This window comes from Talpa occidentalis, unplaced genomic scaffold (assembly GCF_014898055.3).
Source record: "Talpa occidentalis isolate TD23 unplaced genomic scaffold, MPIMG_talOcc4v2.1 talOcc4.17, whole genome shotgun sequence".
Lineage (NCBI taxonomy): Eukaryota > Metazoa > Chordata > Mammalia > Eulipotyphla > Talpidae > Talpa > Talpa occidentalis.
The window spans coordinates 27484533-27509827 of NW_023601754.1; the positions used below are offsets into that span (position 1 = coordinate 27484533).

The 25295-nt window shown below is 39.8% G+C and overlaps 1 protein-coding gene across 5 annotated transcripts; it reads left to right on the forward strand.

Moving 5' to 3' along the window:
* The first annotated feature begins 481 nt into the window (after positions 1-481).
* Positions 482-23013, forward strand: ZNF507 (zinc finger protein 507). Of its 5 annotated transcripts, XM_037516355.2 has the most exons (8): positions 611-650; positions 2098-2189; positions 3823-3930; positions 7250-9381; positions 11613-11730; positions 15916-16030; positions 22243-22377; positions 22494-23013. In XM_037516355.2, exons 4-8 carry the CDS (start codon positions 7252-7254, stop codon positions 22858-22860), a joined length of 2865 nt encoding a protein of 954 aa, XP_037372252.1. In that variant the 5' UTR covers positions 611-650; positions 2098-2189; positions 3823-3930; positions 7250-7251; the 3' UTR covers positions 22861-23013. The 5 variants fall into 5 exon arrangements, with proteins under 5 accessions (XP_037372250.1, XP_037372249.1, XP_037372252.1 ...); XM_037516352.2 differs by lacking the exon at positions 3823-3930 and having other exon boundaries at positions 547-650; positions 2139-2189; XM_037516354.2 differs by lacking the exon at positions 611-650 and having other exon boundaries at positions 704-2189.
* Positions 23014-25295: the final 2282 nt, after the last annotated feature.

The window sequence follows — 25295 nt, forward strand, 5'->3', positions numbered from 1 at the left end:
CGCTTTGGGTCAGTTCTACTCCTCACGTCACATCTGCAGTCCATTCGGGAAGCGAGTTCGGACCTCGACATTGTAGCCATAACGCCACACGGAAAGAACAGCCCAACCAAAAGCAGTCAAAATAAAATAAAATAAAATAAAATCAGAAGCATCGGGCTGAAAAGAACGTCCACACAGGTCCATTGTTGCAAGAAGTTGAGGGCGGGGAGGGGGTAGAAGGGAAGCCCCCAGCACATTTGGGCAACGTGGGAAGAGTCCAGAGTTAACACTCACTAACTTCAGGCGCCCACGGGGAGGGCTAAGCAGGGCCCTCGAGAGCCCCACAGCTCAAAACCGGGGAGGAGTGCAGCGAGCCAACCCAGCACCTCCTTCGAACTCACCCGGCCTCAGCGCCCCGAGATGCCCGTGGGCGGGGCCTGAGCATCGCTCCGCCCCCGCCGCCCGCCACTCGGGTCACCTGACCTGCCCGCGGCTCACGTGATCCATCCCCTGCGCCGCCATTTTGGAGCTGCGGATGAGGAGGGGGAAAGCGGGGGAAAAGAGGGAAAAGAGCCGGGAGAGAGGTGGGCGAGGAGGAGGGCGAGGGCACGGCCGGGCCCCTGGCCAGCCAAAGGAGGCTCGCGGAAGCAGCAGCTGCCGCCCGACCGCAGGTACAGCGCCCCGGGGCCGCCCCTCCGCCCGCCGATAGCGCCGCCGCCAGCCATGTGCGTCCTCCCCTCAGGCCTCTACCTGCGCGCCGCTTCCTCCTGAGCCGGCCGACACACGCCGGGTGCTAGCTCCATGCCCCAAGTTCCGTGTCCTCTTTCGGTCCTCTGTACCGCCCAAAGCAAGGCCCGCTGAGACCTCGGGCTTAGCCTGCGGTTGTGGGTGGGGGGAACCTGCCGCCTCCTGCATAATGTCACCAGCCTGTCCCCTAGGCAGGCCGGCTGAAGCGTTGCTTCCTTCCCCTCTGCATTTGTGAGACCGCTTAGGCCAGCCGGGATGGAACTAACAACTGTGGCCACGCTGTTATCTCTTGATTACTCTTCTCAACCCCCCTTTGCCTCAGCTAACCTCCGCTTGCTGTAGAACAAACTAGTTACAGAAAGGAAGTCCTAGCTTTCTGCACCTCTTACGAATCTCTTTGATGAAATGGTCTCCCCCGAGATCATTGGGAAAAGCGCCCACCTCTTAAGACCTGCGGGCATCTGAAGTGAATGGTTTGTGTGAAAGGCCTGGATGATTAATTAGGCGGAGGCCACCATCCCAACCCGTAGGCGATCTTTTTAGTTAACTGCAGTGGGTTGTAATTTCCTATCCGTCTGCATCTCTCTTATCAGAGATTACAGGAATGATCACCTCCTAGAGTTTGTACTTATTCAGTACTTTACTATGACTCAGTGTATGGGTTGCGTTATTGATTAAAAGAGAAAGTCTGACCCTTCATTCTTTTACTTCACTAACTCGTTTAAAATTAACTTCAGGGGAAGACCAAAGACAAGCTTTCTGCCCTGGCAGTGAACTGTTAGCCATAATCGATAAGATAACATTCCAGGGGAAAAAAATAAGCATTCTTTCATCTTTTAGATTCATTCTAGGTAGATAAGAAACAGTAGCAAAGAAGTGTAGGACCAGGACAGGAAACTGCATTAGAAAATATATAGGTCAATCCATCGCGTCCTGTCTTTTCATGCTGTCTTTCAGCCCACTGTGCTTGTAGAACTCTGAAGTTTGCAGAATCATCCTTTATATTTTTCATGTAAAAAAAGCAATATACAATTTACTCTTCCTAATTAATTGTCAGTAAAACCAATAATATTTTGATTTCATCAAATTCTGAGCTAAAACAGGACACACGATTATTCTGAGTTTACAGAGCAATTTTTTCTAATTTGTGCAAAAGTCGAAAATCTACTTGTTTGGTAAATTATGTCAGTTTGCATCACATGGTTGGGTTACATAAACATCCCTCTGAATTTCTTTTTGACATAGAATATTGAGAAATTTTTCACTGCCACAGGGGGAAAAAAAATCATTACTTTGTTTCACCAAAAAAAAAAAAAAAGAAGAAGAAAGAAAGAAATGTTTGATACTGTATACTTTCATTCTTGGTCACAGCTGGATTTGAAGATTGATCCAGGGGACTGTATTTATTTCAGGAATTGATTTGAAAGACACTGGCTCTGCCTCTAACAGCCATGTAACTTTGGGTAAGTCACTTCAACTGCGATGAGCGTTTCCTTTTTTGTAGAATTGTATAACACCTACTTGGCCCAAAGCATAATGACAATCAAACACACTAACATGTTTGCTAGAGCCTAGCTGTGAAAGGCCCTTATTCTTTTCACTGTTGATACTTAATAAATTTTTGTTCTCACTAAGAAACAAGAGGAAATTTGGTTTATCAAGAAAGGTTGGATTTAGAATCAGATAGGCCTGAATTCCAATTCTTCAAGCAGTTACTACTTTACATGTGAGTTTTATATTGCTCATCTGTAAGAAAGAGACTAGTGTCACAAAGAATTCCATAGGCACTACTCCCTGGCTTGTGAGCTCCTCCTGGACAAACATTCCCTCTTACCCATTTTCATAGTCCCTAGCACTATGCTTGGCACATTATTGGTGCTCAGTAAATGTTAAATCTGAGTACTGGTTAACATTAGTTAGACCTTATGTCTTAATTGCAGCTGCCAAATTAGAATATTTTCTCAGACTAAATGCCAACTAAGAAGTTTCAGACTATAAAATTCATAAAGTTATGATAGACTCAGTTTTTTCTTAACGGCAATAATTATAATAAACTAAGGAGATCTTAATTCAAATACATTATAGTTGACGTTAGTAAGGTAAAGCTATAGATAATGTTTGAACAGTTCTGAGAAAATTCGTTATAGGCAGCTTAAAATTTGGGAACATGAAAGTTTAACCAGCTCTGCTCTCTTGTTTTGTTTCTGAGGAATCTAAAACCAGCAGAAATAGTGACTTTCCTACAATCACACAGCTCACAGAGGGCACTCTAAGAGAGATGCCCATAAGTGTGTGTCCCCTGCCTTCTTTTGGCTGGACCAGAATGTTTTGTTTTTTAGAATCACAGTAATGTAGAGGAATGGGGAGTTGGCCATTACTTACATGGACATTTTTTTCAAGTTGGGAAAAAAAAAATCTTAGTCTAAAAGGGAAGGCTTTTTATAATATTCTGAACTGTCTTCATGCTTACAAAGAAAATTATAGCCTTTTCCCGTCGTGTTCAGGCCCACATGAATTGTTCAATTTGATTTATGATAACCATACTGCTATAACTGAAAGGAGCTAATTAGATACACAAATAAACTGAATAGCAAATTATAAGGAAAAAAAGACAACTGAAATAATTCGGCTCTTTTCTTGGGAAAGACATTAATTACAAGCTTTTGCCTGTGGAATCTGTTGTCTAGGAAAAATTCGAGACTCGATAGTAAAGGTATAGAATTTTTCTGGTATAGGCTACAACTCTTATTTGGTTGTAACAATTTGATATGTTTGATGTAATGGTGTTAATGTCTAAAAACTTCAAGCAATAAACCCCCTATTTTCCTAATGCCTCTAGTCTTTCCTCCTCCTAGTAGAATTCCTATTCAGCCATACTGATCTTTTTACTAACCCCTAGGCTTATTTTCATTTCTGAAGATAGAATGTTTGGGCCGCCTTCCTTGTCTGTCCTACTCTAGTGGCAACAGAATTCTAAAAAAATAAATGGCACATTCAATTTAGGATAATTCAAATTAGGAGAGTATGTATACAAAGATATTCATAATGAAGATGTGAGACATATAAGCAAGCCACAGGAATATTCTGTTTATCTAGAGCTAACAGCAACAGAAGGGAGAGTCTTCTAGAGCAACCTGCCTGGAGAGAATGGCCTTCTGTTGAGTGACGTGCCAGACCAAGATGACCTAGAAGGAGGGCACTAAGGTAAAGGAAATGAGTATCTTGAGCTCATTCTGCTGTATCCCTCTGCTCCATGGCTCCCCATTGGTGTAACTTAACCAGAAACGAGAGGGCATGGGAGCCTAATGATGTAATCCCTCTTGAGACAGAGCACAGAGTGGGGAAGAGGAGACAGTGAGCAGAGAAGAGTATTGGATGCCATCTGGCGTGCCCTTTTGAACTGTAGTTGACATCTTTCCTCTTCAAGAAGCCTTTGCTTAACCTTACCAGACCAAAACAAGCTCTCAGGTCTCTATTAGGATTTGGTTATTGATAGTTGCCTTCTTACTATCTTACCTTGTGTATTGTTGCATTGTTTAAAAGCCATTCATTCTCTTAAACTTCTAACTACATTTGTCTTATTCAGTCAACTCAGTTTTAAGCTCTGCATTTAAAATTTTTTTCCGTTCTTCCTTGTACTTTGCTTGGTGCTTTGCACATTACAATTTTTTCTCTTACTGTTTATTTTGAAAATTTTTAAACATTTTCTTAGGTAGAAAAAATAGTATGGTGAACAGCTAGGTACCCAACTCACAAATTCAATTACATAATTTGCCATTTTTGTTTTATTCCCACCCAACCACCTCATTGGCCATCTTTTTTAAACTTATATTTGCGTTGGTTTCTTGGAGGCCAAGAATAGTGCACAAATGATTATAACCCATAGTGTCATCACTGCTCGGCCACTGGGATTGTGTTTCTGTTCCTGATCTCTCTCGTCACTTAAATAAATTTTACCTCACTTAACATGCAATCCCAAAGCTGCCTTGGTGGCTGAAGTGAAATTTTTGTAAAAAGATAAAGAATTGGACTTAAGGTCAGTTTAACTTCTCTTTATTATGAGCTGTTTATGTGGCCTTTTTTTTTTTTTTTAATCAGAGACTTCTGTTTTAATGAGACCTAACTTGTGAGTTGATTTTGCCATGTGGATCCAAACTGGCTTTCAGGTGTTTCTTGGTGTATTTTATGTTGTCATATCTGTTTTATAGCTGCCATTTCTGTACTTATTCCCAAATGTATGCAGTCTCTAAAATGAGATACTTACATAAATGTGCAGGGAAAATTGGAGCATCTGCTGCAAATTTCCATTAGCTCTTAATGCCTGAGCAGACACAGCTTTAAAAATCTGAGTGCTTTGTCAGATTCTTTTGTATTAGTCTTTTTCTTGAGATAGGGTGAGCTCCTCCTCTTCTTCATTTCACTTTCTTTTTAAGGTACACACTGAAATATCCACAGGGAGCAATTTGCACCGCTCCGTCTCCCTCCTATTATATCATTAGTAGAAGAGGAATAACATGAGTCACCTTTCTAACCCTGTGGGTGTGCAAAGTCTGCTGAGCAGACACTCAACTTGTTAACCTTCAGATTATCAATCAGCCTACATGGATATCACATTTCTTGGCAAGGAGACCTCACCCCTACAATAGAGCCCCATCTCTTGTGCAAGAAATTGAATAGTGTAGGAATCACATTATTAAACAACAACTGACTGAAAGAAAGCCTTAGATGGATGATCGTAAAGGGAACAAAGAGCCACAACTCCAGGAGGCCTAAAAATGTGGAATTATGCGACAGTAAAGAGAGTTATGAAGTCCCAAAGGGTTTTACTAAAACAAATTGTTCCCCACTGGTCCCCTCTTTAGTGACTTGAGTATCAAGATTTAAAAACACTTTTGTTCTTCTACTTTAGATGTAAAAGGAACTCATCCTTTGAGAGCCCTCAGGTTTAGGGAAGAAAATGCTCAAAGGATTGGCTGGAATGGCTGTCATTCTGAAGACTAGGTGCATTCCTTGCAGGTAGTGGTGGGACAGAGGGGGGAAAGTCTGATCCCATGGGCAAAGAAGTAGGAAGGAAGAAAGAGGTAAAGCCCACAGTAAAATGTTTGCCTTCTTGCCTGATGTGAACCTAGATAAAGAAGGCAAGTGTGCCAGAAAGAGTGGGAAATAAGAGAGGAAAAGTTCTGACTGCTGCCAGGAGTTGATGCAGAACTGGCACCACACTGGGCAGGCATTAGTGGGGTCCAGTGTGACTTGGCGCTAGAGCCTCATCTGTTGATCAGTCACCTGGAAGAAGAGGAGCCTCCATCCACCTCCTGCATTCGGAATTTAGAGCCTGTTACTGAAGTTTGCAAAAGTACGGTCTTTGGTCTCTGACTAGTGCCACTAAAAATTTTGTTGGCATTTACTTAATGTTGTGAGTAAGATCCCAGAATGCACCTAAAATGTGGAAAAACAAAACTTGTTGCTGGAAAGAAGCCCAACCTTAAAATGTGATCCAAGTCAACAAATTAATCTCACTTTAAGCCAAAGGAAATGTTTGAAATGAAAATACTGCCAGGAAATTAGAGTATTCAAGATTCAGGCTGAAAGAGAATATGAGTGTTTTATGTTTGTGGCTTCCTTGCCCTTAATGCTTTACTAGAATCTACGGTTAACCTTTCTAAAGATTCTGTGCATATTTAGACCTGAAACAACTAGGAGATCAGTTGTGTGTTTTTTTGTTGGGTTTTTTTTTTTTCCCACCTTTCTAGTGCCCTTTTCCCTTTCAGGAAAAAAGAAAAAGAAAAAGCTATATGTATATGAGTGATAATTGACCATTAATATGACCTCTAGAAAAAAGCCACAGCATAGTTTGTGGTTTATCTTCAGGAAGATAAAGCGAAGGAGAAGTTAAAGAAGGAACTGGATCACTGCTTTTATTTGGTTTCATTTGCATCATACTTCTTGAAATTCACTGTGCCTTTTACAATAGGTTACGTGACTGTATTTTCACAATTCCAAAGGAAAAAACTGGAATTTTATAATTTTGGTAATAAAACTATATTATATTTGGTGTCAGAAGTGATTTCCCAACTATTAATCATGTATTGACTTTATAGAATGGTATCTCACAGGAACTTAAGGAGGTTCCATATATAAAAGGAATGGCTACATTAAGCTAGGAATAGGAAACTTTTTGGGGTTTTGACATTGTGCCAAGAAGGAGTACCAGTTGGGTTCATCTAAATGTCTGGGGGAAAGAAAATGAAGAAAGAAAGAGATACAGACTGTTAAAATCATTTCCAAAGAAATTTCCAAAGCAGTGAAAGGTGGGGAGGTCTCCAGCATCGGAATGTTAAGAGGTAACATTCCAGACAGAAGTTCCAAAGGAGTGAAGTCTATGTTGGGTGTAGCCAGGTATAGTGGTAAGCAGCTCCCAGTTAGAAAATACATAGGTTAACTTAAACTCTAAGATTAGCCTAGAATCGAATATGTACCTGTAATTGTTCAACATGGTACTTTTATTGTGTATTATTCTTTCTAGATATGGAAGAAAGTAGCAGTGTTGCCATGTTGGTGCCAGATATTGGGGAACAGGAAGCTATATTGACTGCTGAAACTGTCATCAGTTCATCCGTGGAAATTGATGAACAAAAAAAAGCAAAAACTGATCCATTAATCCATGTTATCCAAAAATTAAGCAAGATAGTGGAACATGAAAAGTCACAAAAATGTCTTTTAATTGGAAAAAAGCGTTCACGGTCAAGTGCTGCAACGCGGTCTCCTGAAACTGAAGAACTTGGTGAGATTCCAGCTAAAGTAACCCAATCACCTGCTGCTGGTATTAGAAGGGCTGAGATGTCGCAAACAAATTCTACCCCTGACTCTCCTGCCCAGAACGATGGGAAGGCCATGTCGTACCAGTGTAGCCTCTGTAAATTCCTGTCATCATCTTTTTCTGTGTTGAAAGATCACATCAAGCAGCATGGTCAGCAGAATGAGGTGATACTAATGTGCTCAGAGTGCCACGTTACATCTAAGAGCCAAGAAGAACTTGAAGCTCACGTGGTAAATGACCATGAGAATGATGCCAACAGCCATCCTCAGTCCAAAGCCCAGGAGTGCGTGAGTCCCTCCAACTCCTTGTGTCAGAGAACCACAGAAAGAAATAATGAAACCATTCCTGATGTCCCAGTGAGTGTGGATAACCCTCAAGCTCGTGCTGTCCAGACTGCACCCGTGACAGAAATGGGTAGGAGGAAGTGGTATGCATATGAACAGTATGGCATGTACCGGTGCTTGTTTTGCAGTTATACTTGTGGGCAGCAGAGAATGTTAAAAACACATGCTTGGAAACATGCCGGGGAGGTTGATTGTTCCTATCCAATCTTTGAGAATGAAAATGAGCCCCTTGGTTTGCTAGACGCTTCGGTAGCTGCTGCACCTGGGGGCGTTGATGCAGTGGTCATTGCTATTGGAGACAATGAACTGAGTATCCACAATGGGCCTTCCATTCAGGTGCAGATCTGCAGCTCAGAGCCGTTATCATCTGCTCCTTTAGAACAGAGCATGGAAGGCAGAGTTCACCTCAGTCAGTCAGTTACCCTTGACCCTCACGAGGAAGAAATGCTGGAGGTGATTTCTGATGCTGAGGAGAATCTGATCGCTGATAGCCTGCTTTCGTCAGCACAGAAAATCATTAGCAGTAGCCCAAACAAAAAAGGCCATGTTAACGTGATAGTGGAACGTTTGCCGAGTGCTGAAGAAACACTTTCCCAGAAACGTTTCCTCATGAATGCTGAAATGGAAGAGGGGCAGAACCTCAGCCCAGCAGAAGCTCCAATTGGGTGTGAAGGCACAGAGGAGATTTACCATGCTGATAAATGTACTGTTGATATCGGGGGACTGATCATAGGCTGGAGCAATCCAGAGAAGGAGGACAGCGAGTTAATAAATAAAGGACTGGCTACTGATGAAAATGCCCCACCAGGCCGAAGAAGGACGAATTCTGAGTCTCTTAGGCTGCACTCATTGGCTGCAGAAGCGCTGGTCACGATGCCTATAAGAGCTGCAGAACTAACAAGAGCCAACCTTGGACACTACGGGAATATAAACCTTTTAGCTCCAGATACCGGACAAAGACAAGTAGATAGTACGTTGGCAGCGTATTCCAAAATGATGTCACCACTTAAAAACTCTGCAGATGGACTAACTACTTTTAACCAAAGCAACTCTACCTTGGTAGCGCTCCCAGAGGGTCGGCAGGAACTGTCTGACGGGCAAGTTAAGACAGGCATCAGCATGTCCCTACTAACTGTCATTGAAAAGTTGAGGGAAAGAACAGACCAAAACGCTTCAGATGATGACATCTTGAAGGAGTTACAGGATAACGCCCAATGTCAACCCAACAGCGACACAAGCGTGTCAGGAGGCAGTGTGGTGGAGTACATCCCTAACGCTGAGCGGCCCTACCGCTGCCGCTTGTGTCACTACACAAGTGGTAACAAGGGCTACATCAAGCAGCACCTGCGAGTCCATCGACAGAGACAGCCCTACCAGTGTCCTATCTGTGAGCACATAGCCGACAATAGCAAAGAACTGGAGAACCACATGATCAACCACTGTAAAACAAGAATATACCAGTGCAAGCAGTGCGAAGAGTCTTTTCATTATAAGGTAAGCCTTGATTGGTGAAGTCATTTGAGAACCTTAGAATTTAGATCAGTGGGGGCCTTTTGTGGATACAGTTCAGCTACCTACTTTATAGATAGGAAACTGAGACCAGCAAGTTTGAGAATTTGCCCAGGGGAACCCAGACTAAGTAGTATCAAAACTGTGACTGAAGTCTAGGTAGAATTTCTGGAACAGGGTACTTGTCTCCCTGCTGCCTCTTTAATAGCCTCTTTATGGCACTAGTGTTTTTTGTTTTTTTTTTTTGTTTTTAAAGAGTTATGTATGTATACAAGAACCGAGGTACAGGCCAGATGCACAGGAGGGTGAGAGGATTCACCAGAGACAAAGTGGGGAACAGAACAGGCAGAGTGACGAAATACACTGCTGAGGGGAGCAGCGGGCGAGACAGGGGAGGTCTGCCGCACCTTGTGGGATTCTCGCCAGTGGGCTGGGATCGAACCCACGCTGCAGAGGCTGCAGACAGCTTCACAGCGCGGCACTCAACCCGCTGCGCCACCGGGGAGGCCCCTGGTGCTAGTGTTTTTAATGTGTTCAGTTAAAATGGCAAGGGAGGGTCCAACAGAGTGACAGTGCACACACATTTGACATGCACAAATTTAATCCTGCGTCATTAGCACAAAATTTTTTTCATATTCTATGGCTCCAAAATGCAAGTCATTTCAGCTGCTACATAAAGAACAAACATGATGTGTATCATTGCAAAAGGAAAAAATGGGCTAATTGAACTTCATGAGAGATAGTGAGGTGGATGTGTGCTCTTCTGTGGGCAGTTTGAGAGAGTTTCAAAGCTTTAACTGTTTTTTTCCATCATTTGCACTGCCTTAAGACCAAAAACCAGCATGAGGGGGCCTCCCTGGTGGCCTAGTTAAGTCTCAGTTCTATCACTGCTACAGCCTGAGTTGATCCCTGGCCAGGGAGCAGTCTATTTCATTCAGTCCACCTGCTCTGCTCCCCCCCTCTGTCTCTGGTGAATCCTCTCACTCCCTCCTTCTGGCCCCTCTTTCGGCCCTCCCACCCTCCCCCCCCACCCCCGCAGCAGCTCTGGCCTACACTCCAGTTTTTCTATGCCCAAAAAAAAAAAAAAAAATCAGTATAAAATACAGTTTCTTTAAGGAAACTTGTACACATTGAATCATTGGTTTAGTAGTTTGTTTTTTGTTTTGGTTTTTTTGTTTGTTTGTTTGTTTGTTTTGTTTTTTTTTTTTAGATTTATTTATTTATTTATATGAGAACTGGGGTACAGGCCAGACTCGCCGGAGGGTGAGAGGATTCACCAGAGACAGAGTGGGAAACAGAACAGACAGACTGACAAAATACACTGCTGAGGGGAGCAGCGGGCAAGACAGGAGAGGTCTGCCGTGCCATGGGGCCCCTCGCTGGCTGGCTAGGATCGAACCAGCACTGCAGAGGCTGTGGACAGCTTCACAGCGCAGCACTCAACCTCCTGTGCCACCAGGGGAGGCTCTGGTTTAGTAGTTTTCTTCAATGTGCCACTTGACTATTTGATATAGATATATAGATATATATATATATATCCTAAAGGACTGGCTGGGATATAGACTTTTTCTTTACTATTATCCAGAACTGGGGTCTGACTGGTAGTAAAAAAGTAATCAGGGTTATTCCTCAAGTCCCTAAGTCTGAGATTCACCACCATTTGGATTGCCTCATGAAATTATGAAATGGCCTCAGGCCATCAGACAAGTAGACTTCTACATGATGTCTTACATGCAGAGGCAGGCAAGTTCCCGAATTTTCCAGCAGTTTCTTTTGTTATTGCATTCCTGAGTCATGGGGATGGATATGGAGGAGAATATCCTTGGAGCACCAGCTGCTGCTAGATGTCTCTTACACATTTAGTTAATATTTAAAGGCAAAAAGTAGCAAGAATTCAGCACTTACCAGTTGGATTTATTTTGGTGAAAGTGTTGAGTTTTCCTAACCACTGTTCTTTCTTTGTGTGGGCCTGCTTCCTAAGACAGTGACGGCTTCCTTTCAGAGACCATGAAAAGAACTCCCTTGTTGATGAGTTTGAGTTCTCTAGTGCCTCTCTTTCCATAAATTGCCATGTGGGTCAAAACTTTTCGCACATCTGGTTTGAAAATATTAGTAACAAATTCTAGACCATAGAAACATTGGTGACTCTATAGCCTCCGGTGACTGAGCTTGTGTCCTTACTGAAAATTACATATTAGTTTCTCTGAATTTTTTAGAGTCAACTGAGGAATCACGAGAGAGAGCAACACAGTCTCCCAGACACCTTGTCAGTAGCAGCTTCTAATGAGTCAAGAATTTCCAGCGATACAGCCGACGGGAAGTGTGTACAGGAAGGTATCTGCATTTTCTTATACAGGCTGCATGACAAGCATGTGAAGTGCAAAATGCCATCAGTTGTCATGTGGGTGATTGTAGAAGTAAAGCTACATGCATTCTTTTCTGTTTTTATACTATGAATGTGAGTGAACCTTCTGTTCCTAAGGAATTTCTGAGACTAAAGGATGTCCATTATTACTAGGTCCTGGGTAAGAGGTACTCTCTTCCTAAGTCCACAGCCTCAGCTGTGTTGCTATTGTGTTGAAATGTGTGCTGTCCTGCAGGAGCAGGTCACAGCATTCACCCCTAGAAGGGACCATGCTCACCAGCCAGGGGAGCTGCAGTGGAGTCACAAGCCTCCTCTCCCTCTCAGTGCTGGGTGACCCTTGGAGAACAGAGCTTTTGCAGATGGCAAGCCCCCACCTCAAACTTTAACTGAGCCTTCCTGCTGTGATCTTTATTCTTATTCAAGCATGACTGCCGGGTTTCATCTGCATTTTTTAAAAAAATAAAATTACAGGATTTTTTCATGTACTGGCTAGGTACCAGTCAGCCAAGTTTCTGCTAATGGGAATATTAGACTCAAAAGATTTAATTAGTTTCATGAAAAGGCTGATGCCACATTCGGAGAATTAGGGATAAAGCTTAATAAGCTGTGCTTCCTTGCATCAGCTCCCTTGAATTGATATGCTCTAAATGTCTCAAGCATGGTACATAGTGTTTATGGGAAATAAAACATATTGGGGTGACTTTCCTTTTTAGACTTCCTAAGAATTAAAGTTAGAAACAACTGCAGAATAAAATGTTTTACCATAATGCTTCATTAAATTATACCCCAGAAAGCATAACTGATTCTGGAATGTTTTTGAAAGAACTGATTTTGACACCACTGTAGCACCAAAATTCCCTTGTCAAGCAGATGTCATCCCTGTAAAACTACCCCAAACAAAAGGAGTTTATGACATAGCATCTGTTTCTGCGATAGATGGCTGAGCTAAAACAGTTTTGTTTTTTTTTTTAACAAAATGCCCCTAAATGCCTCCTTTTATTTTAATTCATTATGTTTCCATATCCCCTTTAAAAGAGACATTAAAACATTTGATATCATTGGATCATAAATCCCTAATGAAGGAATAAAGTAAGTGTAGTGGCACCACCTGCGGTTAATACCAGCAGTAGACTAGGTCTGTTCGAGCACCAGCTTCAAAAGCAGTAATTTAAAACAGTCCAAATGGTTTAACAAATTATAAAACTCACAATTTTAATAAAAGTGATTAACATGTCAGCTCAAGATTAACATAACCAGTTCAGTCTTGACAGCATTGACATCTGTCCACCATGTACCATTTTGCAGCATCTGTTTTTTTGTAGATCGTGCTCTGTTTCTTAGGGTTAAACATGCAGATTTTAAATTGCTACTATCCACCCCCCGCCCTAATTTGGCTCCATTTGCTTTTCTTTGTCATAACAATTCAGATGACTGGTAACCTCCTGCATGCTCAGACCTCTACTCTTATTTTGTTAATTCAGCTTTAGAGCTCTTGAATCGATTAGCCCAAAGAACAATTTTTTTAACTCACAAAGAAGATAAAAATGATTTGTTTCATTAACTACTTTAGAAAACTAAGAAGGGAGATGTGTGGGAACGTGATCCCTGGCTGCTGTCCTTTATGATGGCACAGATAACAAGGCATGTTTTCCACTCAGATGGCCATTAAAATGGTACTTCAGACATTCCTCTGACAAGCATGGAGAGCCCATCTTAGCTGGCTGTTGTGCAAGGTGCTGGGAGCACAGTGAAGGCATCTCTCCCTTGGAGGAACCCAGCCCACTGAGGAGAGAGCTGCACTGACAGCTAAGTCAGCAAGCACCACAGGTGCTAATAGAGACACGGGTAGAGCACTTTCATATGCTGTTTCTTTGTGACATTTAATTAAATTGTTCTTTATTTTGCAACCGTAAAGTTTGCCAAGTCCTAGGGATTCAGTGTAAACAAAACAGGCAAATCCCTGCCCACTTGAAGTCTGCTGCTAGTGACAGGTCACAGACATGCAAACATGCTGGTAAAGTACAGCCCATTGGGAAGGGGAATCAGGAGTACCCCCGGGCTTACTAAATCATGCTAGGCCGTTCTCATGTTTCCATTTTATAGATGAGAAAACTGAGTCCTTAAGATATAAATACTTTGCCGGTGATCACAATGGTACTAAGTGGCAGAGCAAGGACTGAGCCCAAGTTTTTTAACTTTAAGTCCAATATTCTTCCCATTGGAAACAGTTGCTTGAAGTAGCACAGACTCTCATTCTGTGCTATATTAAGTTTTTCCATCTGTCATTTTTATTAGTTGTCATTGATCTGTAATACTTCTCACACAAAACCATTATCCAATATTTCACACTTCATTTTTTCAGGGCTTTTTAAAAAACTGCATTTGGAACAGTGCCACTTATAATCAAGTCCAAGTTTTTAACCTACCAATTAAGAGTAATACTTAGATTATAATTATGATTAGTGTGTGTATTAATGTTATAGATTTATACCAGTAAATGAGGACATTTTGTTCTGCCTGGCAAGAGTAGTTATTAGCAAAAGAAAAATTCAGTTTTAGAAAGCTTAAATTTAACTTAAGGATTTTCATTGTTTTGTTAAAATTTCAGTGTGGGTTTTCTTTTGTGCCACCAATTTCACTTTTATGCCTGGCTCACTAGTGTTCTACCTAAAGTTTCTTCCTGCTCTGCTGTATGCTTCAACTTCCATGACTGCTGTTTTTCCAAATACAAAGCAGGCTGGAACTGGTCAGCACATTTGATGCTGGAGAAACTTGATGTTGGAGAAGAGAGTAAATAAAATGTTGCGGATCTTCAACAGTTTCATAGGACCAGGTCACCCAGCTTTCCTGTGTCAGGTTTACCCTGATTTGAGTTACCAACCTTGCTCTGTAGCGAGCGTAGTCGCATGGCCTGTTTCTATTGGATCCCTGTTTCCTTAATTTTAGAGGCTGCTTATTCACATTAGTCATCACCTCAGTCCTTGTGACCTGTCAGTTTACTAGATATAATTATACTCTATTATATAGCACTTCATAATTTGCAGTTGCTTTTCTTTCCATTGTTACTTTGACAGCTGACATTTAGTTATAAATAAACCCACAGGATGGAAAAGCTTTTTATATTGTAAAGTTTATTATATATTAGCCCCCCCCTTATCCACAAAGGATATGCTCTAAGACACACACCCTCTTCCTCTCCCCGCCCCCCCCATGGATGCCAGAAACCACATATAATAACAGACCCTACATAGGCTATGTTTTTCCCTATATGTACATACCTATGATAAAGTCTAATTTATAATTTAGGCACAGTAAGAGGGTAACAACAACAATAATAAAATAGAACAATTATAAATATATACTGTAGTAAAAGTATGTGACTATGGCCTCTCTCCCTCTCCCTGATAATATCCTGTTTAAACATTTTCAGGCTGTGGTTGACTGCAGACAACTGAAACTGGATAAGAGGGAGATTCCTGCATCTGCTTTGTAGCCATACTTTATAATATTAAATTACAGCTTATTGGCAAATCACTGTTTCCTTAAGACAGAATAGCCAATATTGATTAGACTAACACATAGTGTGTCTGGTTAATTCAGCTCCTACACAGTCAGCAGGGCACCAAGTTTATTATATTTTAGAATTTTATACATTAAATGAGGACCATAGCAGGAATTTAGAAAACCTAAATAAGAGACCAGGAAAAAGACTAATTATAATAAAGTAAAAATCAAAATCAATAAGCAACTATAAACCAGAAACACAGTGGGGGGTGGGGAGGGAGGAGGGATTAGGGTCAAAATAAGGGGGTGTGGGAATTGTATGGGGAATATAACCAAGATGAAAATGCATACATTGTGCAAAAATGAAAAATGATGTAAAAAATATATAAAATAAAAAATATATTTTAAAAAAGAGATTTAAAATAAATAAATAAATGACAACCAACCCAATGTAAATGTTTCAGTCAGATGATACTCAATCCAGATGCAGGAGAATCTAAAAAGCCATGTTCAGACTTGTTAACAGTGAAAAAGCCTTGATGGAAATGTTAATACACTGTGGTATAAATATTCGTTTATAATGGAAGGTAAATACTGTCGTTTAAATCTAATCAAAGCATGTCACTAAAACCCTGAAATCCCTTGTCTAGGGAATAAGTCTTCAGTCCAGAAACAGTATAGATGCGATGTTTGTGATTACACAAGTACGACATACGTTGGTGCCAGAAACCACAGACGCATCCATAATTCTGACAAGCCGTACAGGTAAGTGTGACGCTCCTAGTAAAACGTTTTAACACTTGTAGTAAAATATTTTATAGTAAAGAGAAAATTAAAATTCCCTAACAGTTGTTTAAAGATAAGGTAACTGCCAAGAAAGCTTGTCCTGTCTTTTTTAGTTTGTTAATGGGAACTTTAGGTTTGAGTCTTAGGACAACAGGCTTTTCTTTTTTTTTTTTTAATATTTAAAGAGTAGGTTTATTAGGGAAGGGATAAAACAGTTAAAGACATTTGCAGAGACACAAGTGGGCAGGAAGAACTGCCCCAGAAGGGACAGGTTTGCGAAGAGAGGCCTGCATGGTTGCAGGTGGGCGGCCTTGACAGGCCTCGGGCAGGCAGGAAGCTGCTGCCCTGCAGAGGGAGAGAGTTGGTGAAAAGAGACACCTGCATAGTCAAAGGTGGGCAGTAGGAGTGCAGCCCTGAGCCTGTGCAGATTGAACTGATAGTCGTCTTCTGTTTGGGAGGGATCACTCCTTATGAGCTGTCAGTCGGTTGCTAAATTTGTATACCTATGTAGAATTTGAAAGGAACTGGAGATTCTGCAATGGGCTCAATCTCCATATCTTTACCTTTGGGGTCTGTTGGGCTCAATCTCCATATCTTTAGACCACCTCAGGATAGGACAATAGGCATTTTGTCTGGTTGAAATTTAGGAAGCTGTCTTTATCTGTCAGTTTTATGTTTTCAGTTTCATTTGGATATAAATTATAGCAGTATAGAGCACATTTTAGTAATTAGGTAGTTAAGTCATCTGTTCTAAGAGCAAAAGATCCTTGAAACTTGAAAGTTAACAACAAAATTTCCTATAAAAGATTCTCTTTTTGAAAATAGAGCTATCATGTGTAGAATAAGGTCATTTAATTAACTTTATACCTTGATTTTTCACAACAGCCAATTCTAATAATGCATTTTCAGAAAATACAGGCATTCTCAGTCACTTAAGATAGGCTGATAAATAGAAATCAGTATTTCCTAAATAAGCTATGTCTCTTGAGAGTAAACTAATTGTTTATGTATAGTCAAGGCAAAACATTTTTGCCTCATTTGTCCAGTGGTCACAGACTAAATTCTATTGCAGCTTTGATGGAACAACACTAGATTCCCACTCCAGCAAAACCAGTCAGCACAGTGGCGGTAGGCTGTGGACATGAACTTTTGCACCTTTGTCAGAACTTGTTTTAAGTCTACCTGGGTTTTCTGGGTATGACACAAGTGAGAGTGTGAGAAAGTTATAGGGTCAGTATCTAAAGTGAAAACCTGACTACATACCCTTTATAATACTATTATTTGATCCTGTACTGTAGCGGTCTCTATATATCTGGTTTTAAATACTTAATATGTATTTAATTTGCTAGCCAGCAGGCTTATTTATAATCACTATTCAGACAGTATATCTGTGTAGCTCTGTGGAAGGAGGTTGACCCACCTCATTGTTTCTATTTTATTTTCCCAAATATTTTTAAAACTAGGATCCCGAGGATTCCAGAGTGAAATGAATGTCATTAAGCATTATTAACCATAACTCCATGACTTAAATTGTAGATGGAGTGATAGTATTGAACATTATCATTCATGATTTATAGTAGGAAGTGTTTGGAAGAATATAATGAAAATAGGGGGCACTGCATCATCTGAAATGAGAAGAAAGTTTTGCCCTTTTGGGGGAAGTCTTTATTCTTAAATTTAATGACATGGCATCAATAATAAAGTATGAATAAGATTGAATAAGTAAATATAATGGAATACATAAATGATTTAAAGTAGAGAGGCTCCTGTGCAGGAGAATTCCATAAATATTATGTTAATATTCTACCCTCCAGAAGGTGGATTGTAATTCCCACTCCTTATATGTGGGCTGCACATAGAAACTTCTTTCCAGATTGTACCATATGGTAACAGGGGATAAGAAAGAGTAACTTTACTATGCAGACTCTGTACCTCAACCAGACGATCAAGGTCAACATCAAGTCACGTTGACAGTCTTACGGGATGAAAATGGCACTTTCCCACAGTGGTCTTCCTCCCAAGAACCCATAAGCCCCAGGATAAGCAGGAGAGAGACATCAGACAAACCCACATTGAGGGGCAGTCTGCAGAATAGCTGATCAATGGTCCTCAAATCTGTCAAAGTCATTAAAAACATGGAAAGTTGGAGAAACTGTTAGAGTCTAAAAGATCCTTAAGGAGACGATGACCAAATGTCACGTGGTGTCCTTGATGGGGTCCTAGAACAAAGAAGGGGCATGTTAGGGAAAAACTAAGGAAGCGCCTCCTGTGGTGGTGCAGCTGTTGAGTGCTGGGCTGCAAGGCTGCCCGCAGCCTCTGCAGCGCCGGTTCATTCCCTGGCCGCCGGCGAGGGTCCCACCAAAAAAAAAAAATAAAAAATTTAAGGAAATCTGAAGTGTGGACTTCAGTTAATAATGACGCATCAACACTGGCTCCTTATGACAGATATATGTACCACCATAAGGTAAGATGTTAACAATAGGAGAAACTCAACTTTTCTGAAAATCCAAAACCATTTCAAAATGATTTTTTTTTTTTTTTTTTTTTCGGTAAGAGAAATCAGGGCCTCCCTGGTGGCCTAGGGGTTAAGTCTCAGCACTGTCACTGCTGTGGCCTGAGTTCAATCCCCAGCCAAGGAGCTAACCTACATGGTGCAACAGACCTCTCCTGTCTCACCCGCTGCTCCCCTTGATAGTGTATTTCAGTCAGTCTGCCTGTTCTGCTCCCTACTTTGTCTTTGGTGAATCCTCTCACACCCCAGTTCTTCTGCACACACACAAAAAAAACCCTAAATAGATAGACATTAGTTATTTGCCAGTGTTATTTTTTAAGGGTTCAAGTAACACTGGAGATATTCTGTAAGATAGACTTTCAACTTCTGACATTTATTTTCTGATCTGCTTTATCAAAATACAAAATTCTCATTGCCTAAGACTGACTTTTCATTCAGGGGACCATTTACTATATAGCACTCTGTGGCTCATTTTATTTTATTTTTTTTTAAAGATTTATTTGTTTATACAAGAACCAGGGTACAGGCCAGATGCACGGGAAGGTGAGAGGATTCACCAGAGACAGAGCAGGGAACAGAATAGGCAGACTGACAAAATACACTGGTGAGGGGAGCAGCAGGCACTACAGGAGAAGTCTGCCGCACCATGGGGGACCCTTGCCAGCTGGCCAGCCAGCGGGGATCAAACCAGCGCTGCAGAGGCTGCGGACAGCTTCACAGCACTGCGCTCAACCACCTGCACCACCAGGGGAGGCCCTCTGTGGCTCATTTTAGATAGAGAATTTTCTGGGAGGTTTCATGTGAAACCATATAGAAATAAAATGTGTCAAATATTTTAAAGAAAGAAAACATAGGGACAGGTAAAACCTCACTTCCTTAGTTTTTCACCCTTTTCTTCACATTGTCCTGATAATGATATGTGTCATTTCCTGGCATCTAAACACTTTGCTACATATACAATGTGTACTTATACATACACACACACACACAGATACAAACAGATATGTTTGTGTTATATATACAAACACAGATATGTTTTTTTTAATAAGCAATATATACTGGTTTTGGCTTTTTAACGGGTTAAATGTTGTGCCAAACAAATCATTTTATAATTTTCTCTTTTCACTAATTGTTATTGACACTGGTTCATGTGATAAATACAGATCTAGTTCTTTAACTTTAATGCTCTATTTCATTATATGGAAATAATTCCATAATATCCCTTGGGAAAACAGTGATTATAGACTATGTCCTTTTTTGCTCTTGTGGCTACAAGTTACTGTTCTTGTTGATGTGTCCTTGTGAACATGTAGATGAGGCTGGACCCTAGAACTGGACTTGTACTTCACAAGCACATGCCTCTTCTGTCTTAACAGATAATCAAATTACTCTTCAGAATGCTTGTGCATACAGACACTTACACATGGTCTGTGTGTCTACAGTTCCCCACCTCTGCAAATATGCCATTATCAGACACCTTTGTCAGTCTTGTGGGTGTGACTCACTTCTCTGACTATTAATGAGATTGTAGATCTTTTAATATGTTTGAATTTCTGGGAAGTTCTTCCAAGAATTGCTTACTTAACTGCCTTTAAGTGACCTGGTATTTCTTGAGGTCAGAGGCCTTGGCCCTGATGCCTCAGAACATGTCACAAAAATAATAATGCTAAAATAATATTGTTGCTTGCCATGGTAAAGTTAAATTGGAGGTATGTTAGAAGAGTTTAGTTCTTGCCATATGTAATTGTTTTGTTTATTCTGATGCCTTTTGACTTTTGTGTATGTGTATGTGTTTTTGTTATTGTTGACCTGTCTCATACTGTTCTGGGAAGAGGTCACATTAAATTACCTAATTTGCTAAGTTTGTAATTCAGTATCTAACAGAAATGTCTTTTAAAACAACATTTGCAGTTTCCTAAAAAGATAAACATACTTTGACCATATAGTTCAGCAATTGTGTTGCTTAGGTATTACCCAAATGATGAAAATGTATATCTATCCACACAAAAACCTGCACATGAATATTTATAGCAATTTCATTCATAATTGCCAAAAGTTGAATGCATCCAGATATCTTTCAGTAAGTTAACGGGTAAGCAAACTGTGGTACATCCATACAGTAAAATATTACTCAACAATAATAAAAGAGCTATAACACCATGTAAAGATGTGGAGGAACCTTAAATGTACATGGCTAAGTAAAAAACAGTATGAAAAGGCTGTCTGCACAATATGATTCCAAGATGTGGTGACATAGAAAAGGCGAAAGCAGTCACTAGGGTTTCAGGGTTGTCAAAGCAATGAATTGGTGGAGCACAGAGGATTTTTAAAGTGGGGAAATTGCTTAGTATGATATTATAATAGTGGATACAGGTCAAAACCCATAGAACTCTGTAACATAAAATGTGAGCCCTAATATAAACTAGAATTTGGGTAATAGTAATATATCAATATTAGTTCATCAGTTGTAACAAATATTCCATACTGATGCAAGATGTTAATAAGAGGAGGAACCAGGAGAGTGGGGATAATTCTAAAAGTACTCTGAAAGATTGTGTAATTTTTTTTTGATTACTTTATTGAGTTCAGATTTTACCAAATGTACCCAGTTATATGAAACAATTATTATTTTGAATGAAAACATTTTTAAAATTCCTTTTTCATGAAATCATAATTTTTGAAGCCTTTTAGACAACTACTGCCACATTCTGTAGATTATAAATAAGCACAATTCATGTTGAAAATTAGGTCCTCCCCTGGTGGTGCAGCGGTTGAGCACTGGGCTGCGAAGCTGCCTGCAGCCTCTGCAGCGCCGGTTCGATCCCCAGCCACTGGCAAGGGTCCCCACATGGCATGACAGACCTCTCCTGCTGTGCCTGCTGCTCCCCTCAGCAGTGTGTTTCATCGCTCTGGTGAATTCTCTCACCCTCCCACACTTCTAACTGTACCTGGTGCTTATATAAATAAATAAATAAATAAATCTTTTAAAGAGAAAAAATTAATTCCACTTTGCTTTCCTAAGAAACAGTGGAATGGGGGGCCTCCATGGTGGTGCAGGGGTTAAAGACACAGCATTGTGAAGCTATCACCAGCCATTGCAGCATGAGTTTGATCCCCAGCCAGGGATCTAACCCACATGGCACAGCAGACCTCTCCTCTCTCCCTGCTGCTCCCCTCAGGAGTGTATTTCAGTAGATCTGCCTGTTCTGCTCCCCACTTTGTCTCTGGTGAATCCTCTCACCCTCCTGCACCACTGGCCTACACCCCAGTTCTTGTGTGCATAAATAAATAAATCTTTATTTAAAAAAATAAACAGTGCAATAAAGTATTGGCTTTGTGTGGTTTTCTTCCTGTTTGATTAAATAATTTAGAGCAAAGATTTTGTATCTTAGCTAGCAGTCTTTCCAAATACTATAGTAGCTACACTAATCTGGTATGCTTGTCTTAATTCTTGTAAGTACTTTATAATATAAAATTCATTATTTCATTGATTCAAGGATATCCATTCTAGGACATTTTAGCCTCTCTGAAATTTGTATGTTTCTTGGAATTAGTAACATCTTAGAGTTGGTGAAATGTCTAATAAAACATGAGGGATTTAAAAATTGTTACAAAATCATTGTAATTTTTTAAAATCGTGTTATGGGATTCTTCTGGTGCTTTCCAAAATGTCTTTCAGATGCTCTTTGTGTGGCTATGTGTGCAGCCATCCTCCATCTTTGAAGTCTCATATGTGGAAACACGCGAGTGACCAAAATTATAACTACGAACAAGTAAACAAGGCTATTAATGATGCAATTTCACAAAGTGGCAGGTATTTGATCCGACTCCTTCCCTTTTTTGTTGTATGTGAATTAAAGTTAGGATTAAATTTATTAATCCTACAGAATAATCAACTCAAAGTTTGGTGTGTTTTGTTTTGTTTTTAAGAGTTCTGGGGAAAACCCCTGGAAAGACTCTATTAAACAGCAGTGAAGAAAGAGCCGATCATATCAGTGGAAGTTCGGAAAACTTGGTCTCATCCTCAGAGCTGATTTCCCAGACCCCCAGTGAAATTGTAGGCCCCAACGAAAATGAGAAACTGAGCCCTACAAGCAATACCTCATGTAGCTTAGAAAAAACCTCCAGTCTCGCCCCTCCTGGTATGGAGTACTGTGTTTTACTCTTCTGTTGCTGCATTTGTGGCTTCGAATCTACCAGCAAAGAAAATCTCTTGGATCATATGAAAGAGCATGAGGGTGAAATCGTAAACATCATCCTAAATAAGGACCACAGCACAAATCTAAACACAAATTAGTTGGAATAATTACTTGAAGAGGAAAACAGTTTTACCTTTGCATTGTCAAATAACTTACTAGACACGGAAGAAATAGTTGGGATGATTTTTGAGGAAATGACAAATGTCATTACCTTTGGAACCAAATTTGTAATCAAAGGAATTCCAAATGGATAAGTAGTAAATACTTAAATATTTTGAGTAAGGGGAAGTGGGTTGAGGAAGAAGCAAAAATGTAGTCCTGTATTAACCCTGTTACCTCTTCTTAGTATTGAGTGTATTTATTATTAAAAGCTTATTATAGTATAGAAATGCAAGCAAAGGAGTTGAGAAAGAAATGTAAGCAAAAGAGTTGAGAAAGGACTTTTCAGGAACCATTCTAAAATTTGTTATGGAATTGTCATAGGCTTAAGTTCTCAATTTTGACATGCCAACTGCAGAGTGACAGGCCTCAGGTGAGCAGTGGGAAGCAGCTTGCTGAGGGGTTTTCAGTGTTACCAACAGTCAGCAGGGAAAAGATTAATGGGTTTTGATCTAAGTCTTATGTTTTAGTCCTTAGAAAAGAAAAACCAGACATCTAAGTCCAGATCTAGATTGTAAGTAGATATTTAAGAAGTAGTTATCTAAATTTACAATGAATTTCTTATGGGCAAAGAAGGAAATAGGTGAATTCTGGCCAGATTCAACCCAAATCTCAAGAATTATGGAAGTGGTGAGTCGTGGAGTGCAGGCATCCACAGAGGTTCCTTTCAGAATGTTTAAGGAACGCCGCATGTGTAATCCCTAGGTGTGTGGGCCTTCCAGTTCTCTTGCAAACTAGACCAAGCTTGTTTTCTGAAAGGGTGTTAAAGCAGCAAAGTGAAAGTTGGCATTTGATCAATGGACCTTAGAAATAGCTTGAACTCTTAAATAAAAATCATTTGAGGGAAGAAGGATGAAATTCAGAAGTCTTAAAATGAATATCGCTATTGAGATATTACTTCCTGGAGTTTATAATTTAGGTATACTTAATGTAAGAGGTATAACCAAATGTGATTAAAATACAGTCACAATTCAGGTTGTTTATAAGACATTTAATAACAAACAGCATTTCTACAGGGTTTCTCCTCTTTAGGAAAAATTCCATTTTGTTAGTGTGCCAATAGAATGTAAGGAAAACCAACTAAAAGTGCTTTTGCTTTAAAACTCATCATCAAATACATGTAATCTCGTTAATTACACATTTGTATTATAATGTATTTAAGAGTGATGAGAACAAGGTTTTTCTGTTTTGTTTTTGTAGTTCTGATGATTTGTTTATGCATTGTTTTGTTAAAATAAACTCTGCCTACATGCGGAAGGCCAGTGCGCCATGCAGGCACGATCTTTGTGGTGCTCTTCCTGAACTTGATTTCTAACATCTAGAGCCGAAGCTGTGACACTGACCAACTTAGAATTGAAAAGAAAATTTTCTGGGTGGGATGTATTTTAAGAAAGATGTATTTTAGGAAAGAATTCTCTTCCCAAAGTCTAGGTAAGAATGGAATGAATTAACCTTTTCAAAGAAGCATTAGGAACTATTTAAGCAGGGTTAGGCATCTTGAAACATTGTCTGATTTGTTTTTTTAATCTCATTTTGATGATGATATTTAAACAAAATTTATTGTAACTTTGCAACTGTTTAATTTAGGTAGGTTTAATTTATTTATGAAAGTTAACCCATTTCTGATATTTGATTTTGAAAACATAAAATGAATTTATATACTCTAGATTATATTCTCCAATTCCACTCTATGTGGATTTATATTCATTTGTTTTCAGAAATAAAACATTTATATTTCAATTCAAATTCAAATAAAATATTTTCAATGTTTCCATTATTACTCATCATTGCCATTCCATCCATTTTTTCATTGTTGGTAGCTATTTCTCAGTATTTCCTTGTAAAATCTGTTCTAAAAAATTAACCTTAGAAGAATTTTATTTTATAAATTTTCGTTGGTTTTATGTAATTATTTGGAAAACACCAAACAGAAACACACTCAAAATTTCATAGTGAATTAATTTTTAACCTTTTTTCATTACCTTAAATCACATCCATTAATTGATACTTAAATTTTCCATTTGCAATCATGGATTTAAAATTTTCATAGCTCATGAGAAAAATTAATCCAGAATTAGCCCAGAAGTTTAAAGCCTTTAAACTTTCTTCTACTTCTGGCCTGCAATATCCTCCAAAGCCTTCTCCTGGCCATACAGGAGGAACCACACACCAAGGCTGTTCCCCACCTTCCCATTACCGCTGGTGGCACGCCTTAAGTTCATCGTGCTCTACCAGGAATACTAAAAGTAATAATGAAGACTAAATATGCAATTTAAATTGTCAAAAAGTTAGGTATACAAGTAATCAGCAAGAATTCCCTTTTTAGGAATAACATTTCATGTATTAGTGCTAGATCTTTTGCCATGTTAACACT

Excerpts from the sequence above, each read along its gene's own strand:
- ZNF507 (XM_037516353.2), top strand. The coding sequence starts at position 515 with ATGAGGAGGGGGAAAGCGGGGGAAAAGAGGGAAAAGAGCCGGGAGAGA. Across the intron at positions 11,731-15,915 it reads CGGGAAGTGTGTACAGGAAG|GGAATAAGTCTTCAGTCCAG; the intron begins GTATCTGCATTT and ends TCCCTTGTCTAG. Across the intron at positions 22,378-22,493 it reads GCAATTTCACAAAGTGGCAG|AGTTCTGGGGAAAACCCCTG; the intron begins GTATTTGATCCG and ends TTTGTTTTTAAG.